General features: G+C 41.6%; 1 protein-coding gene across 1 annotated transcript in view; it reads left to right on the top strand.

Moving 5' to 3' along the window:
- Positions 1–518: 518 nt before the first annotated feature.
- The window catches only part of LOC132209865 (uncharacterized), a 125,157-nt gene continuing 105,277 nt past the window's right edge, over positions 519–20,398 (top strand). Inside the window, exons 1-2 of the mRNA XM_059647689.1 lie at positions 519–601; positions 9,088–9,196. Coding sequence (XP_059503672.1) covers positions 519–601; positions 9,088–9,196 — 192 coding nt within the window. The remainder of the gene's footprint in view (positions 602–9,087; positions 9,197–20,398) is intronic.

Below are 20,398 nucleotides of genomic sequence, written 5' to 3'. Positions count from 1 at the left end.
CAGCATCTCAGGAGCACAAAAGCTGACGTTTCGGGCCTAGACCCTTCATCTGATGAAGGGTCTAGGCCCGAAACGTCAGCTTTTGTGCTCCTGAGATGCTGCTGGGCCTGCTGTGTTCATTCAGCCTCACATTTCATTATCTTGGATTCTCCAGCATCTGCAGTTCCCATTATCACTGATAGGATTTGTGGTCAGTTATTTTTACAAATATATGCCTGGAAAGGCACTGGTGGAACTTCCTGACTCCAAATGTGACTGCCAAACCTTCCTTCTCTATCTGGGCATATTTATGCTCTGTATTAGCCAAACACCTGGAGCCATAACATATTGGGCATTCCTCGCCATTGAGCCACCTATGAGCTAAGGTTTACCTGATGCCATATGGGGGAGCATCGCTTGTCTATACCAGATCTCAGCTGGGATCATAGTTTGCCAAATGATAGCTGTTTCTTAACTTCCTTGAAAGCTATGGCTTGGCTACGTGACCATTTCCAAGGCTGATCCTTTTTTAAGACGCGATGCAAAGGTGCAAGGATGCAACCCGGTTTATATGTGAACTTTCTGTAATGATTCACCAGCCCAAGGAAAGACCTAAGCTCTGGTACAGATGTGGGAACTGGGTAACTTTGATTGCCCTTCCTTTTGCTTACAATGTGTGTAATCCAGTCTTGTTGACTTTTAGCCCAAGTAGGTCACTTGGTGCGACTGGAACTGATGTTTTTCCTTCTAAGGCATACACCCACCTGGAAGAAACATTTAAGGACTATGTCCAAGTTCTCTAAGTGCTCTTTATTGGTCTTTCCTGTTATTGGCGCATCATCCAGATAAGTGGTAACCTGGGGTAGACCTTGTAAAATGTTCCCTATTATCCGCTGAAAATTTGCACAGGCTGGCAATATCCCAAATGGCAGTCCGGTATTTTGGTACAAACCCTTATGGGTATTAATTGTAGCACATTTCTGGGAATCCTCATTTAACTGCAAATGAAAATGCATATAGCTCACCTCCAGCTTTGAAAAAGACAGCTCCACCCCCCTATCATCTGTGCATATAAATCGTCTATGTGAGGGATAGGGTATTTATCGAGCTTCAAAAAGGGTTCTAATGGAAGTTGACATCAGTGCAGGTGTTTCAGTCATTGTAGAACCAGGCTTTAACAAAATTTGCTCTGGACTCAAACCCTTAAGTTTGTGCATGACCTCGGCTACTCTTTACTGTTTGTTTCAAATCACCACAAAGTCGAATTGACCCTTTGGGCTTCACAATTCGTACAACCAGTGCTGCCCATTCTGAAAACTGGGCTGGTTTGATAATTCCTTCGCTTTCTAGACTTTCTTTGATTTCTGCCTCTTCTTTTGCCCATAGGGCAAGTGGCGCTGGGCAGGACTTTGCACAATTACTTCCTGGTCAACATGCAACATGCTCCTTTGATAGTCCCTAGACCTTCCTGAAAACCTTCTGGGTATTTAATTAGAACTTCACTCATGCAGCCATTTTCTAATAGAAATCCAGGTGAATCTTTCTCAAAGAATTTGCCTTCCTTAAGCTTGGGTCTGAGCTTTTTACAACTATCAGTGGTAACTGAACCAACTGCTTCTCATAACAGACCGGAACTGAAATTGTACCCTTAATATGTAAACGTTCCCTTGGATAGGTTCTCAAGCTAGCTGAGGTCTTGCACAAACTTAAAGGTTTGAGTCCAGAGCAAATTTTGTTAAAGACTGGTTCTACAATCACTGAAACAACTGCACTGATATCAACTTCCATTCGAACCGTGACCATTTCACCATACAATTATTTTGATTGGTTCTTACTGGATGTTGCTGAGCAATTTAACTGTTCCGAACTACAAGTAGATGGACTTTCCAGGGTGTGTACTCTCCTGAATACCAGCTTTGGTACTGGCTTGCTGTTACCAGCTTTTAGTACACACTCCTATCTCTATCTCCTGGTGTGTTCTTGGTGCCGCTGCTACCACTATGTGATCACATGCTGCTAGCATGCTGTGATTTGTGATTTTCTATAAGGTGACTCATGTAATATGCACTGCAAGGAACTGCTTTAGTCCATTTTGTATAAGTAGGCACACAATGCTGTGAGGGAGGTGGTTTCCAAGATTATTTTCCACTGACACTGACACTAAAATAATGGTAAGTCAGGACAGTGAGTGGCTTGTAGATTTTGGTGTTCCCACAGATCTGCTATTGAGCCATATACCTGTGCGCTTATTAACAATTAACTACGTACATTAATATGATGTTTCAAACTTGCTTACACAGTCTGTGATATTGATATTATTTAATCATCCTGTTCAATGATGTTTTTACATACCTTCACCACAAGAAAGTCTTGAACCTGGACTCCTTATTCAGGGGTAGGGACATTAGCACTGTGTCAGAAAAACTCTAAACCATCTGTCAAATGCTTACTTAGAAACATAGAATTTAGGAGTAGACATAAACCATTTGATCCTTCAAACCTGCTGTGTCATTGAATATGACCATCTTGGCCTATATCTCAATGCCATTTTTCTACTTCCCCCCTTGCCTTTTGATGCCTTTAAAATCTAAAATCTATCCCTTTCTTGAATGTAGTCAGTGCCTTGACCTCCACAACCTTGTGTGGTAGAGAATTCCATAGGTTTACTCCCCTTTGAGTGAAGAAATTTTGCCTTATTACAGTCCTAAATTGTCAGCCACATGGACAGCAGTGAATTGAGGGGAATTTAGTTTAGATTATTTTATTTTTGGATTAGGATTATTCCACGGCATAACATCGTGGGCCGAGGGGCCTGTACCGTGCTGTACTTTTCTATGTATCCCCTGGCTCTAGACTCTTCAAACAGGGAAGGCATCCTCCCTGCATCTCATCTGTGCAGCCTTGTTGGACTTTTGTACGTTTCCATCAAATCCCCTCTTATCCTTCTAAACTCCAGCAAAAACCGATCCAGTCATATAATCCCTAAAGTGCAGAAAGAGGCCATTCAGTCCATCGAGTCCTCACTGACCCTCTGAAGATTGTCCCACCCATATCCAGCCTCCCTACCCTATCCCCATAACCCCACATTTACCATGGCTTATCCATTTAAACTGCGCATCCCTAGTCACTGCAGACAATTTGCCATGGCCAATCCGCCTGAGCTACACATCTTTGGAATTGTGGAGGAAAGTGGAGCACCCAGAGGAAACCCATGCAAGTACAGGGAGACTGTGCAAACAGACAGCCACTCCAGGGTGGAATCCTACCTTCATCCCTGACGGTGTGAGGCAGCGGTGTTAACAATTGAGTCACCATGCCACCTTTCCTCACTCCCCGTATCAGCCATTTGATCTCCACTGCAATACTTCTACAGAAAGTATATCCTTCCTTAGGCAGGGAGACAAAATCTACATACAATACTTCAGGAAAGCACTCCCCTAGTGCAGCTGCAGTAAATCATCCCAATTTCTCAACTCAAAATCTCTTGTAATGAAGGCCAACATACCATTTGCTTTCCTAATTCCTTGCTCCACCTGCCTGTCTACTTCCATTGTCTGGTGTAAATGGACACCCAGATCCTATTGTACTTTCACACTTCCCAATATATGATCATTTAAATAATATTCTTGTTTTCTGTTTTTCACACTGAAATCTATACCCAAAATGAAATTTTCAAGGACCGCAACTTCCCCTCCACAGTGGTCAAAAGCGCCCTTGACTGTGTCTCTTGCATTTCCTGCAACTCATCACTCACACCCCCTCCCGCAATAAAAACCAAAACAGAATCCCCTCATCCTCACGTGCCTGCCCACCAACCTCTGGATCCAACGCATCATCCTCCGACACTTCCGCCATCTGCAATCCGAACCTACCACCAAAGATATTTTTCCCTCCCCACCTTTGTCTGCCTTTCAGAGGGACCACTCTTTCTGTGACTGTCTTGTCCACTCCACACTCCCCTCCAGCCCCACCACCCCTGGCACTTTTCCCTGCAACCAGAGGAAGTGTTACACCTGCCCCCGCACCTCCTCCCTCAACCCCATCCCAGGCCCCATGAAGACCTTCCGCATTTGATAAGGTTCCCCATGGCAGGCTGATGGAAAAAGAGAAGTCACATGGGGTCCAGGGTGTGCTAGCTAGATGGATAAAAAACTGGCTGGGCAACAGGAGACAGAGAGTAGTAGTAGAAGGGAGTTTCTCAAATTGGAGACCTGTAACCAGTGGTGTTCCACAGGGATCTGTGCTGGGACCACTGTTGTTTGTGATGTATGTAAATAATCTGGAGGAAGGTGTAGGTGGTCTGATCAGCAAGTTTGCTGATGAAACTAAGATTGGTGGAGTAGCTGATAGTGAAGGGGACTGTCAGAAATTACAGCAGAATATAGATAGACTGGAGAGTTGGGCAGATAAATGGCAGATGGAGTTCAATCCGGGCAAATGCGAGGTGATGCATTTTGGAAGATCAAATTCAAGGGCGAACTATACAGTAAATGGAAAAGTCCTAGGAAAAATTATGAACAGAGAGATCTGGGTGTTAAGGTCCATCCATTGTTCCCTGAAGGTGACAATGCAGGTCAATAGGGTGGTCAGGAAGGCATATGGCATGCTTTCCTTCATTGGGCAGGGTATTGAGTACAAGAGTTGGCAGATCATGTTGCAGTTGTATAAGACTTTGGTTTGGCCACATTTGGAGTACTGTGTACAGTTCTGGTCGCCACATTACCAAAAGGATGTGGATGCTTTGGAGAGGGTGCAGAGGAGGTTCACCAGGATGTTGCCTGGTATGGAGGGTGCTAGCTATGAAGAGAGGTTGAATAGATTAGCATTATTTTCATTAGAAAGACGGAGATTGAGGGGGGACCTGATTGAGGTCTACAAAATTATGAGGGGTATAGACAGGGTGGATAGCAAGAAGCTTTTTCCCAGTGTGGGGGACTCAATTACTAGGGGTCATGAGTTCAAAGTGAGAGGAGGAAAGTTTAAGGGAGATATGCGTGGAAAGTTCTTTACACAGAGGGTGATGGGTGCCTGGAATGCGTTGCCAGCAGAGGTGGTTAGACGCAGACACGTTAGCGTCTTTTAAGATGTATTTGGACAGGTACATGGATGGGCAGGGAGCAAATGGACACAGACCATTAGAAAATAGATGACAGGTTAGACAGAGGATCTTGATCGGCGCAGGCTTGGAGGGCCGAAGGGCCTGTTCCTGTGCTGTAGGTTTCTTTGTTTCTTTATCAAGCAGATGTTCACCTGTACATCTGCTAATGTGGTATATTGTATCCACTGTTCCCAATGTGGCCTCCTCTACATCGGGAAAACCAGGCGGAGGCTTGGGGACCTCTTTGTGGAGCAATTACACTCGGTTCGTGACAAACAATTACACCTCTAGGTCGCGAACCATTTCAACTCCCCCTCCCACTCCTTGGATGACATGTCCATCCTGGGCCTCCTGCAGTGCCACAACGATGCCATCCGATGGTTGCAAGAACAGCAACTCACATTTCATTTGGGAACCCTGCAGCCCAATGATATCAATGTGGACTTCACAATCCTCAAAATCTGCCCCCCCCTAACATATCCCAAAGCCAGCCCAGCTTGCCCCTGCCTCCCTAACCTGCTCTTGCTCCCACCTATTGCCTCCTCCCACCTCAAGCCCCACCCTCATCTCCTACGTACCAGCCTCATCTCACCACCTTGACCTGTCTGCCCTCCCTGGACTGACCTATCCCCACCCTAACTCCCCACCTACACTCACCTTTACTGGCTCTATCCCCACCTCTTTGACCTGTCTGTCTCCTCTCCACCTAACTGCTCTTCTATCCATCTTCCATCCGCCTCCCTCCTTCTCTATTTATTTCAGAATCCCCTTCCCCTCCCCCATTTCTGAAGAATGGTCCAGACCTGGAATGTCAGCTTTCGTACTCTTCTGATGCTGCTTGGCCTGCTGTCTTTATCCAGCTCGACACCATGTTATCTCAGATTCTCCAGCATTGGCAGTTCCCAGTATTTCTGTATTCATTGTTGCCAGACCTTGCTCTGTCTCCCTGCCCACTCCTGACAAGTACCAGAAAATCATTAGTGTGTCACCCTTCACATTGCATTGTTTTTTTACTAAATTTTCCAGACATCAATTGCCCTCACCAAAGGACCAAATCAAAGGATTATTTCGCAGTGCCTTGCTTGTTTTTAAGTTAACAAACAAAAATTATATCAAAAATGTAAAGGAAATATGGTGAAGAAACCATAGCAGTTTTTACAGAAAAAAAAGGAGTGTTGGAAACCAACAGTAAAGTTCACAAAATACCATCTACTTAAAATGCAATTTGATTATTTCTGTCTGTGAACTGGTAACCCAACTGTTATCTTCTATTAAACATGCCTAAAGAGCAATAAATTCTCTGACTTACCACAAACAAAGCCACAGAGCATCTAGTAGTAATTACAATCAACACCAATGTTATTTTCAACACATCATGCAAGGATGAGTTGTCGTTTCAGAAACATATCAGCCAACATATCCAAACCATAGGAAAGAGGGAGTGAGCTGTGTAATGAGTTTCCAGAACAGACAAAGTATGATGGAAACATTCCACAAGCCTGGATAATGACCATGTAGGAACCCTGAGACATGATGACTAGCTGTTAAGCCTAGCTACCATGGTACATGCTAGAAAGCCAAGACAAGCTTTTGACACTGACAGTTGTTTATAATCTTAAACTCTACATCTTTGCCTCTGAAATAATCATTACATGCAAATTTTTTGCTTGTGAATAATGTTGAGAAGGAAAGCTTTAACATTGTACAGTGCTTGCTGCTTTATTTTCAGAGCAAAGTTGAGAAACTGTGTTACTTGAGGCATGCAGATACAATTCCTGAGCATGTTTAGTACCCTCACATGGCACGAAGAGGAAAATATTCTGTTTCCTAGCATAAAAACCCACAGCAAAGTACTGTGGAGAATCATCTTGAGGCAAGATGGTGTAAACTTCATATTTTTTTCATGTGGATTCAACTAAAACAAACACATTGCATGTGAATTTGAGGGGCAGGAACAAAAGATGATTTATATGTGTGGAACAGACAAAGCATGTGTGGAACAATTAAATGGTCATTGTTATGTTGTGTTAGGTTTCTCTCTTGGAAAGTTTGATCATTTTGAATTTCATGCGAAAACAAATCCGGTTAGCTTAGCTAGTTGCTTACTAATTTTAAACCTTTTAAACATCTATTCAGTATTTCAATTTTTGTTTATTTTTAATTTTTAATTAGTAGCAATATCATGATTTCCAGTAGCTTGTTAAAAGAACATGTATATAAAATTCATCTCTCCCTGTCTCTCTGCTTCAAGGATTTTGTCTTGCCATATTGCTTGTTCACTGATGAGTCTTGAATGTGGTTTAATTTCATTAGATAAACTTTAGACACCTCATCTTTGATGCTCAGCAGAAACAAAATCTCTGTTCCATTCACTGCTGGATCTCCTAGGCTAAAACAGATTGTTCTTAATCTGAACTGGAACAGAATGTCTTGGATTACTCTCAATAGCCATACATCTCGCTCTGCACCTTGGTCAATCTGTTGCCAATGTTTTCAATGAATTTTGATTACTTCAAAGATCTTTGTCAATCTACCATCACACTCCATAATTTGCACTTTAGTCACTATCCTTTTTTGCATCCTTTCCCACAAGTTCCATTCACCTATCATCTCTGTCCTTGCTAAATGATGTTCACCTCTTGTTCCCAATTGCTTCAACGTTAAAATTACTGCCCAAATCTTCAAATTAATTCATGTGTTCACCTCTCTCTAACTGTAGCCTATTTCAACTCTGCAGCCCATTCTCAAATAGCATTTCCTCTGTCTTTGGCTCTCTGTAGATGTCCTCTCATTTTACACCAACATTGTGGACCAGCTGCTTAGTTACACATGGGCTGGAAATTCAAGCAGAAACTCCCACAACTCCCCATCTGTTTATTTTCCTTTGATTCAAATTTAGGCCAGTAATCACTGCTTTTTTGCTTTGCCATTATTTTTCGTTATGTTTCTGTCAAGGTCCTTGTGGTGTCTTTTTTTTCATTCTTAAAGGCATTTTATAAATGCAAGCTTTAGTTATTGCTGTTGTTTCATGATGATGTTGAGGGTCTGAAATAAGGATGGCCTCATTTCACAATTATATTGTCCATTATTCAAAAACAGAAGTTATGAAAACAATTCTCATGTGGGACCTTGCAGGATACTAGGCCATTTTAGTGTGTGAAATATGGAAAAAAAGCCCAGAATTTTCTGTAAAATATAAGCTCTACCAATGGAAGTTTAATGATTCATTCATATGAGTGGAACGAGTTTTTCTTTTTAACCAGAAAGAGTGAGTTTTCTATTTCATCCATGACTAATTTGTAATTGAAAGTTCTTTGTTAAAGATTGCAAGAAGTAATGTCTTAATGAATAAGACACATTTATGCATTGTTGTAATTTTTCTTTTTCATTTCCATCATGTTCTGTCAACTTTGAACAGAGAAATATGTGCTGTCCAGTGCCCAATTTCTTGGTTTCTTTGGCAACAAATGGAGAGCTGATCCATCCCATTGATTCTGAGTTGATGATAATACTTTAACACTGAAAATACTTTCACAAGGAGAAACCTGAATGGGATAGTCAAGCAGCATTCTTACTTGTGCAAAAAATGTTGTATTAAATTACATTACTCCTGATCAAGCTTAGAAGTCACAATGAGCAACTGGATTGCTGAATCATGCACTGTCAATCAACAAAGAGTGGTTACAGTTATTAGGGAGCTGATAAAACATTGTGAAAGGATCCTTGTAGCAGTGGATAATTGCATTTGAAAACAGGAAGGCAAAGCAATTGGAACATGCAACAGATTTTAATTTTTGTTGTAGAAGCAGGCACATAATATACAAGCACCCTTTATTTTTAATGAATGATACGATTGACTCCAACTGCTTGAATTCCTGCATTCTGATTACATGGTGCTGAAAGGAAGTTATTAAATATGATACATCTCTATGGTTAAGGGATTATTTTGTTTATTCATTTTCATTGCTGTTTATACATTTTTTAATGCATGATGGCTGTTTTTTCTGCAGTTTGACGTGCATTTGTTTAACAGAGCAATTCAGCAAAGTGAAGGCTGATAAGCTGTGGAAGAATATGTTTATTTATCCAAAAGAAGAGCAAAATGAAACAATCTTGAAGGTATGTGCAAGTTGCCAAATGAAAGCAATTCTTTTTGAACGGTAGGCATTTATAAGTTAAAATTAAAGAGCTTAATGTATTATTTTTACTCCAATTTAAGAGTTTTTTGATAAAATTGGAGGTAGTTTTACTATACTGAGTTTAAGAGTTTGAATAAACAGAACTACGTGCAACTTTGATTTAGTTGTGTAAGTTTAATAAATGAGTTGCATGAAAGGTATGCACCAGTATTGATGTGTACTCCACCAATACAAACAAATAATAATTGTCCTTTCCACTGGTGTTTGATGATCATTGTCCCATATTTACCTCGATTGTGGTGGAGGAGCTGGTTGGGCGGGATGGATGTCCTCACAGCTTATTTATTTATTTCACATCATTGATAGCAATGCAATTGTTCCTTTTTAGTCTGAGCAGACGTATATGATGAACAAACAGATCGATTCAGGGATTCCATCCTCCATTTCTCAATAAATCGCTGTTAATATGGATGATATGAAACCGACATGCCAGAAGATAATTGGCCGAACTCACTTTCCTGTGTCTGAGCCATTGAAATAGTTAAAAAATGCACTTGATTATGGGGAAAAGAAAAGCATTTTGTTCCTCAGATTTTCTAATTTGTAGAAATAGGTAGAAATAGTTTGTGCTGGTACTTTTGTTTTATTGCCATGATTCTGAGGCAGCAAGGCATTCATTACCAGATGAACAGATGTTTTATTTTTAAACAAAAGCAATAGCCAGTTTCATTGGATGTGGTTAACCGAGTAATATGCCTCTTTGACTTGACTGTTTATTATATCTTACCATACAGTAAGTAAATGTTTGCTTTCAGTGTGCTCTGAAGATTTTTCTCTTTCAATTGAATAGATTCAATTCTATGATGTTTAAGTGACCCAACTTGTACCATCTCATCATTTGAGAAAATATGACTAAAATTTGACTAGCAACGCAGGATGAAATCTTTTTGAGGAGTTGTGAGTCTCCTCTATCTCCTGCAAGAGACTCACACAGCTGCCTTTTGAGAAGGCTGCAGAACCATAAGCCAATAAAGCAGTGACATGGTGACTAGTGGGTCTTGGCCTGGGTTCAAAATCTTGAGGATGGACATATTTTCCACTAAAGTAGCTGCCAAGCAGTCAGAAGTTGGTACCTTGAACTCATCAGCACCACTGGAAGGCTGAAGGAAGAGTACCCAGTGGAGTCCCAGGATTGTGGAACAACACAGATCACAGCTAAATCATTTTTGGGCGTTGATGGGGATCTATGGAGTGGGGGTTATGTGTAGGGGGAATATAATTTTTGGTGTCAAGACACAGAAGGAGTTGGCTCTCAGTAGCGCCCTCAAAGAGATGTTTGCAAACACCTTCAACTCAAAATGCTGAGCAGAAGATCCTGATCAGCTTCCTCTCAGGGTCCTCAATATCAGTGTGCTAATGATATACCAGTTCAGAAATGTAACTGAATGTATTACCAAAGTGAAAACTTAAGATCTTTGAAACATTCTGGCCATATATCAAAAAATCAAATGTGTTAATACTGGCTGCTCTCCTCAGCAAACTATTGCACCATGACCATGATGCTGATGATGTGGAAAAACGCCTGGAAATCCTGTTAGAATAATACAGATAATACATTTACAATAATGGTCTATCAAGTGAAGCCTACTCATTAAAAATCTGCTCACTATGCTCCATTTGGAAAGTCCAAAACCAATTAGGATAGGTTAGCCCTCAAAGTCAAGGTAGTGGAACAAGCGTGGCATCAAGGAGTGATAATGTAACTGAGGCCCATTGGGTTCAACGAAAAATAATCCTCCAGCAGCTTTAGCCATAGGGTAGCTCAAAGGGAAGTGGTTTGAGTTTTAGATGATAACCTCTAACCCTGCCTCCTGACTTCCTGTAAATAGCCAAGAAATTAGTAATGCTATTAGAATGTTATCATTTAATGTGAGGGGAATTGAATTCAGAAGTAGGAAAGTTATTCATCAGTTATAGAGGGGTTTGATAAGTCCACATCTGGATTGCCGTGTATAGTATTGAACTCCTTATTTAAGGAAGCATGGAAATACACTTGAGGCAGGTTACAAGAGATTTACTGGACTAATACCTGGAATGAGCAAGTGATCTTATGAGGACAAGTTAGGCTTGTAACTGCTGGAGTTCAGGAGAATAAGATGTAACTGTGTCAGAGACAATGGGAACTGCAGATGCTGGAGAATCCAAGATAACAAAGTGTGAAGCTGGATGAACACAGCAGGTCAAACAGCATCTCAGGAGCACCAAAGCTGCTCCTGAGATGCTACTTGGCCTGCTGTGTTCATCCAGCTTCACACTTTGTTATCTAAGATGTAACTGTGGTTGGTTTGCTTGCTGCTGGGTAACATCATCAGTGCAAATTCCAATGAAGCACTGTTGTATTTTCCCGTTGGCTATTAAAACTCTGGGATCTGTTGGAGTTGATTACCTCATTTCCAGTTTTTCTTTGCAATGCTGTGTATATAGGATCTACACGCTAACTGCTAACAAGAACCAAAGACCCTTTACCCACTGGGGACAGAACCAATGTAGTAAACAAGATTCCATGCAAGGACTGCAACAAATATTACATTGGACAGACAGGAAGAAAACTTGCTACGCGACTACACAAACACCAACTAGCAACACAAAGACTCGACCAATGCTCACTCGTCTCCATACATACATCCAGGGAGGGCCACAGGTTCAACTGGAACAACGTCAGGATCCTAGAACAAGCTGAACAGAGACAAACCAGGGAATTCCTAGAGGCCTGGTTCTCCACCAAAAAGGCCATCAATAAACACATAGAATTAGACCCTACCTACATACCACTGCAAAGAGAAACCAGAAATGAGTTAGTCAACTCCAACAGACCCCAGAGTTTAAGTACCAAGCGGGTAAATACAATAACGCTTCATTGGAGGCTACACTGATGATGTCACCCAGCAGGGTAATGAAACGTCTGCAATCTAATGAACCAGCTCGGTGAGCCAACCAACCACAGCATCCACAACCCCAGATACCAATCTACTCGAGAATAAGAGGTAACTTGAAGGATCTTGACAGGAGATAGGGCAGATGTGAAGAGGATGTTTCCTTTTGTGAGAGAATGTAGAAACAGCGACTGCTGTTTTAAAAATAAGCGGCCTCTCATTTAAGACGGAGATAAGAAATATCTTTTTCACAGCGGATTACTTCGAACTCTGTTCTTCAAAAGATAGCAAAGCAGAGTCTTTGAATACTTTTTTAATGCAGAGTTAGATAGATTCTCGATAAGACAGCGGGGGTGAAAGATTGTCAGAGGCAAGTGGGAATGTGGTGTTATCAGATCAACCATGATCTTATGGAATGTTGGAGCAGGTTTGAGGGGATAAGTGGCCTTCTCCTGCTCCTTTTTCGTATATTTTTATGTAATTCTTCAATAAAATGGCTTCAATTTGACCAGCAGTTTCATCAACTAACCTCATTCCAGCATAAGGCTCCAATGTTTCAAATAGTTTTATAGTGTTCAGATTCATTCTCAACTCCTCTGTTAATGTTGACTTACAACACAATTTGGACTACACTCAGGCATGGGCTAACAAAAGCAGGTGATATTTGTGCCATCTAAGTTCAGGATTCTGATTACCTTCACCAGTAATCTCCCTGCTTTCAATGGCACTTTGAGTGTTGATGCCCAATATCTTTGTAGTTTGCCATTGATAAGTGGTATCATTGGACCAGCCACATCACCGTGGCTACAAAAACAGAACAAAACCTTTATGCTCTGAAATGGAATACTTTATGTCTGACTCACAGGTGTATTTACCATTCAGAAAGCTCAACTTAGGATTGCTTTGACAGACTCAATGCTCAGTTGGATGGGTGCAGTTGCAGTAGCAACAATAACTTACATTTATATAATACCATTGGAATAGTAATGTGTCTGTTCCTACTTCATTGGGATATCATGGAATAAAACATGATATTCTTAAAATTTAGTAAAATATATTTTTAAAATATGTAAGGAGATAATATAAAAACTAAAAGAACTGCGAATGCTGTAAATCAGGAACAAAAACAAAGTTGCTGGAAAAGCTCAGCAGGTCTGGCAGCATCTATGGAGGAGAAAGCAGAGTTAACGTTTCGGGTCCGGTGACCTGAGGAAGGGTCCTGAGTAAGGAGTTTTTGAAAAGACATAATAAATGACAGGTTTGGCCTTTATTTCAAAGGGAATGGAATATAAAATTGGGGAGGATTTCCTAAAATTATACAAGGCACACATCAAACTATAGCCAGAATATTGAGAGCAAATTTTTGCATCCCTTATCTGAAGAAAGATTACACTGGCATTGGAAACAATCCAGGGGAAGTTCATGAGGCTGATACCAGATGGGTAAAGTTGGATAGGTTGGGCCTGTGCTCATTGGAGTTTAGAAGAATGAGAGGCGACCTTATTCAAACATGTAAGATTCTTAGCGGACTTTGACAAGATAGGTTGATTCCTCTTGAGGGAGACTCTAGGAGCAGAGAGCATATTTAAAACAGAGGACTGTCAAGACTGGGTTGTTAAATATATTCAAGGTTGCAATAGGCAGAGCTTTAATCAGTAAGGGATAGGCAAGAAAGTGGAGTTGAGGAATATTGGGTTAGCCATGGTCTCATTGAATGACAGAGCAGACTTGAAGGGCTGAATGGCCTACTTCTGCTCATAGGTCTCATCTTCTGTGGTAATCAAAAGCTTTGTCAAAGAGGCAGTTTTTAAAAGCATTCTAAAGAAGCTAACACCAACCATGACAGAATAATTCAGTTGATCTGCACCCCCTGGCATTGACCTCAATATTCAGTCTTCCGTCCTTGGCATCCTTACAGCTTACATCAGCTACTAGCTGCAGTGCAGAAACACATTGAGGTTACTTTTACAGAAGATACTTGTCTTGCTAAATGTAAAGAGACAGTGTGGGATCCATTTCCTGCAGTGTTTCTGCAGCTCCTAAGCCCTTGTTATGGGGCATGTGCAGAGAGTCCCTGGAAATCCATCCTGTTTTCTTTGAATCAGGTTGGTCTTGCTTTGGCTAGATATTTAGTCATGTTTTCCAGGAGCAGGAATATGAAATGCCCATAAATTATGAGGAAGGAAGCAGGAATTGAAAATAGCTAATTTTTTGTGATAAACATGCATTGTAAAAACTGAAATAGAAAGAGATATTTACTTTGGTTTTGAAAGTTAGAGTTTGATGAGAAAGGAATTTGAAATCCTTGTAAGGAATTTGGGGAAGTTATTGTAGAGTTAAATGAGCATGCTGTACATTCTTTTGACATTTGTCTTTGCAATTCTTCACGGTTGTAATGTACTTGTTTCAGATCAATACTTTTTTTGCAATGTTAGGCACTAGAAAATAACATGAATAGATTTGCCTCTGCAGCCTTGATTCCAGCATGGCATTATTCCTGATGTGGCAATACTTAGGTTTGCCCCTGTAACGTATGATCTAGAGGTGGATAATGTAACACTGAACTTTAAGATTTAACAAACATCTCTAGCAGCTCCTGGTTTATACATATATTACAGTCACAGTTCTACAATGGCTGGGCTGATACAAAGTTATTTGGTTACATAAAGCAGCCTGCTTTCTCCTCTGTGTCACACCTAAAATGGCCCAGTTAAGATGATTACTGCGATCTCAAGTCATTTGCTATAATATTGCGATTATATTACGAGCTCGTTGCTTCGCTATTTATAGAATACTAACTTTGTGACATAACACAAGATGAGTCTTCAGCTCAGACTTAACCATTTGGGATCACAAACAAAAACAGAAATTGCTGGAAAAGCTCAACAGGTCTGGCAGTCTCTGTGGAGAGATATCAGAGTTAACGTTTTGGATCGAGTGACCCTTCTTTAGAACTGTAGCAGTTTGCTTTTGGAGCTAAGTTGCTGCCATTACATGGTGGAGTAGAGGAGGAACAGATCTCCTTTGGAAATAGGGCAGATGGACCAGAAGCCTGACTGACCTGGACTCTGCCCTCCTAAGCATGAAACATGCTATTTTCTGCCTCCTTTCCCATTGGAAGTCCCAGACATAGTTCAGACCCGTAATGCATTATGAATAGTTTTAAAGTGCAAACCAAGTCTAAGCAAATTCCATTGAGGAATATTGATAGATTGATCACTTGGTGCACTCCGCTTTACCCCTTACTTGTATGAGACTTAATCAGCTTTCACTTGTCCCACATATATATCTTTCATGCAATGTGTGTAAGATTGGACATTTGGCAAACAAGTCGGTACAGTAATATTTTCTAAGGAGTCTTAACTATAAAGCAAATAATTTTCTTTTGATTCCATGATTTCCTGCTGTATTTTCACAGAAAATCACTAACGGTTTGATTTTAACGCCAAGTAAATGAATTTTGAGTGATTCACAAGTGGCCTCATGTTGCTCCCTCTACATTAGCATGGGAGAATTCCTGTGGAAATTGCTGCTTTAAATATCTACTGTAAGGGTTTCTGTTCCCATCCACCCCATTAAAATTGTCCTTGGACTTCAGAAATTGCAAAAACAAAATGCACACAACACAAGAGTTTGTCTCAACCTCAGATGCATTTGTTTACTATAGACACAAAATTCACTTCCCAGTACAAACCTCACTGTGAGTTGTCCAGGAATTTACACAAAACCCACAATACAAAATCCCTGTATAAGATTGACTGGAACTTGCACAAATTACCATTGTTTGAAGCCCTTTGTGGTTTGACTGTAGCTGAAACATGATCAATGTCCAAATCACGCCATAGTAGACATGCTTACCGCTGGTTATTACCAAGGTTGATTGTAGGCCAGGATTTTGAGATGACTAGTCTCTATCCTCCTGACTGCAGTAGCCACACTGTGATGTTGTTCTTGCCTATGATAATTCATATCTTGTTACTATCCTGCTGAATCATGTTGTTTCCATAAAAGAAAACCATACAATCCTTACCTCATTGTAGGGGATACCTAGATCTAATGATTGGTGGATATGTGAATGCTGCTTCTTTAGCCATTGTTTATGATAATTTCACTTGCAGTCTCTAAATTACATTAGGCAATAGCAGTTACCTTGTATCATTGCTTGTGATAATGTTGCTTTCAGTCTTCTAATGGTTCAGAAGTTCAGTTAATTCTTTCTCCTACAAGGTCACATTTAATCTCTCAGCATTTGTACAGTTCACCTCTCAACGCTGTGTTGAGATTTGACTATTCATAATTTATGGTTCAAAACTATGTCAGTGGTTTTGGATTCTTTTTAGGATTTGATTTTCCAGTTTGGTGGAATCCAGTTTGGGTGGTGCAGTGGCTCAGTGGTTAGCACTGTTTCCTCTTCACTCCAGGGATCTGGTTGGATTCCTCTCACAGTCTAAAGAGGTGCAGGTTAGGTGGACTGATCATGCTAAATAGCCCCGTAGTATCCAGGGATGTGCAGGGTAGGTGGATTAGCCGTGGGAAATGTAGGGTTACAGGGATAGGAAAGGGGAATGGGTCTCGGAGGAATGCTCTTTGGAGGATTCATGTGGGCTCACTGGGCTAAATGGCCTGTTTCCATATAGAATCTATGGATTCTAAGGATGGGCAGTTTAGGTGGATTGGCCATGCTAAATTGCTCTGTAGTGTCCATGGATGTGGAGGCTGGATGGATTAGCCAACAGGAAAAAGGTTGGGGGGGGGGCGTGGTTCTGTGCGGGTTGCTCTTTGGGGGATTGGTTTGGACTAGATGGGCTGAGTGACCTGCTTCAACATTGTAGGAATTGTATATCGTTTAATACAGTTGAGGAAGATCAGCTTTTGATTCGCAAAAAGCAATCACTAAAATGATATATTTCAGGTCAAACTGTATGCAAGATTTGTAAGTAGAATACAAGTCATTGTAAACGATAAGATGGCCAACATTTTGAAAAGCCGATCTGGGTCACTAATGTCCTGTAGGGAAAGAAACTGCCATCCTTACCTGGCCGGGCTTACATGTAACTCCAGGCTCTCAGCAATGTGGTTGGCTCTGAACTGCGCTCTAGGCAATTAGAGATGTGCAAAAAAATGTCTAGCCAGTGATGGTCTCATCCCGTGAATGAATTAGAAAAAAGTGATTGTGCTATGATAAATGTAAGGTCCTATACAACCAATTTATATGCCAGTAGTCACAATCCATGCTGATATGGGAATGGAATATCAGGACTTGTGCCTTTTTACAATCAATACATTTTGTAAAAAACAAAGTATTACACTTGTTAGCAAGTAGAATTGCAAAAAAAAGCATGATAGATATGCAGCCTGTTAGTGTTTAATATAACAAATATAGTTTGATGATACATATCTGGAGGTTCAAATCTCATATTTCAAATTATAACTGGTACAAGCATCGTAACGTCAGTTTGGATATCTGCTGTTTGTGTGAAGTGGGAGTAATGCCCAAAAAGATGTAAACTGTCTAAACCTAGCACTAGGATCAACTTTATTGAATTTACTAGTAAGATGTAGAAATGGTGCTTAAAAAAATTAAATAAATGCACATGGCAGGTAAATCACAAAATGTAGTTCTTTAATTACAAAGTAGAGAGATTTTGTTCACTAATTGTTTCCTGAATCAACTGCCCAGTTAAATGTTAGCAGCTGAGCATATGCCACTTGCCATTAGTTTAGAGTTCGGAATCTATCATGTTTGAAAGCCATGTGTTGTGTATACTGAGGCTTGAACTAGACGTCATGTCAGTAGACTGTAGTACAAACTCCAACGAGGTCAGAGAATATAATCTTTTAATTAATAGGAGGAGTGGAGATTAAATGATTTATGTGCAGGATTTTTTAAACAAAATAGATTTCCTGTATTGTTTCTCTTGGTATGTCAGTTATTTCACTAGGGTGAAATTGATCTTGAGCTGTAGTGCAGGATGCAAAGAATGAATCAATTTGTGCACCATTATCACTTGCACTGAAGTCAGTGGCACATTAAATGATTCTGAAGAATTTCTGAAGAAGGGTCTAGGCCCAAAACAACAGCTTTCCTGCTCCTCTGCTGCTTGGCCTGCTGTTTTCATCCAGCTCTACACCTTGTTATCACACATTAAATGAGCTGTGATTTGCTGCTGCCACCTTGGGCTCCCAGCCAAGATGATTCACCCCAATGTTTTAAAATATATAACCATTAGTCAGAACACCAGCCAACCTTCCTGCCATAGAAGAAACAGAGATGGCTCTCTCTCTCTCTTTCCGTAGCAGAGTTCTGTTCCTTTCTTCATTCATTCGCTACCATGTGACAGTCTTCTATGTTTCCTCCCGAGTCAACATGGCCACCCAACCAGTTTTTCAGCAGAACTAGTAAGAACTGCCGATGCTGGAGTCTGTGGTAACACAGTGTGGAGCCGGAGGAACACAGCAGGCCAGGCAGCATCTGAGGAGCTGGAAATTTGACATTTTGGGTCAGGACCCTTCTTCAGAAAAAGGGTCTTCCGAAGTTCTTCTGAAGAAGGATCCTGACCCAAAACATCAGCTTTCCTGCTTCTCTGATGCTGCCTGGCCTGTTGTGTTCCTCCAGCTCCACACTATTATTTTACATACTCTCTTTGTGTCCTTCTTCTGCAGCTACACTAGCACTATCCCCTACATCTTCCTCTGCTGCATCGCTGATTATATCGGCGCTGCCTCATGCTCCTACGAGGAGCTCGAACAGTTCATCAACTTTACTGACACCTTCCACCCCAACTTCAAGTTCACCTGGACCATCTCTAATACCTCTCTCTGCTTCCTGGACCTCTCTGTCTCCATCTCTGATGACCAGCTCAAAACTGATATCTATTCCAAGCCCACCGACTCCCAGAGCTACCTAGACTACACCTCCTCTCACCCACCCTCCTGCAAGAATGCGATCCCCTACTCCCAATTCCTCCGCCTCTGCCCAACAGCTCCCAAGATGAGGCGTTCCACTCCCAAACTCTCAGATGTCCTTGTATTTCAAGGCCCGCAATATCCGTCCCACCCCTTCAGTGGTTGATAATGCTTTCAACGGCATCTCTTGTGTTTCCCACAACTCAGCCCTCACACTCCCTCCTCATAATAAAAACAAACACAGAATTCCCCTTCTCCTCACGTATCATCCCATTAACCTCCAGATTCAACATATCATTCTGTGCCACTTCCACCACCTGCAATCTGACCCCACCACAAAAGATATATTTCTCTCTCCACCCATATCTGCTTTAAGGAGGGATCGCTCCCTCCATGACTTCCTCATATGCTCCACACTCCCCACTAACCCCACCACCCCTAGCACCTTTCCCTGCAACCGCAGGAGGTGTTACACCTGCCCATACACCTTCCCCCCCCTCACCTCCAAACCCAGGCCCCTAAAAAAGCCTTCCACGTCCAGCAGATGTTCACCTGCACATCCACTAATATGGTCTATTGTATCCGCTGTTCCTGAAGTGGCTTCCTCTACATTGGTGAGACCAAGCGGAAGATTGGAGATTGTTTTATAGAGTACCTATGCTTGGTTCGCGACAAACAACAACACCTCTCAGTTGCGAACCACTTCAACTCCCCATCCCACTCCCTGGATGACATGTCCATCCTGGGCCTCCTCCAGTGTCACAATGATGCCACCCGAAAGCTGGAGGAGTAGCACCTCATATTCCGCCTTGGGACCCTACAACCCAGTGGTTGCAATGTGGACTTTATTAGCTTCAAAATCTCCCCACCCAACCTCATCCCAAGAGCAGCGGCCCACCTCATCCCCACCTCATTGACCTGTCCATCTTCTCTCCCATCTATCCTCTCCTCCCAATCACTGACCAATCCCCACCACTATTTACCTGCTACCACCATCTCACCTACCTTTCCCAGCCCACCCATTCCCCTCCAGTTATTCAGCAGATTCTCCGTTCTCAACGGTTAATAAGCAAATCAAACAGTATTGGGGAATAGGAGATAATGGGAACTGCAGATGCTGGAGAATCCGAGATAACAAAGTGTGGGGCTGGATGAACACAGCAGGCCAAGCAGCATCTAAGGAAGACAAAAGCTGACCTTTCGGGCCTAGACCCTTCTTTAGGCTTGAAACGTCAGCTTTTGTGCTCCTAAGATGCTGCTTGGCCTGCTGTGTTCATCCAGCTCCACACTTTGTTATCTAGTATTGGGGATAGACAGGAAAGTAGAGTTGAGGACACAATATG

The sequence above is a fragment of the Stegostoma tigrinum genome, chromosome 8, assembly GCF_030684315.1.
Source record: "Stegostoma tigrinum isolate sSteTig4 chromosome 8, sSteTig4.hap1, whole genome shotgun sequence".
Taxonomy (NCBI): domain Eukaryota; kingdom Metazoa; phylum Chordata; class Chondrichthyes; order Orectolobiformes; family Stegostomatidae; genus Stegostoma; species Stegostoma tigrinum.
Note: the sequence above shows the minus strand (reverse complement) of the source record. Positions and strands in the feature narration are given on the sequence as shown.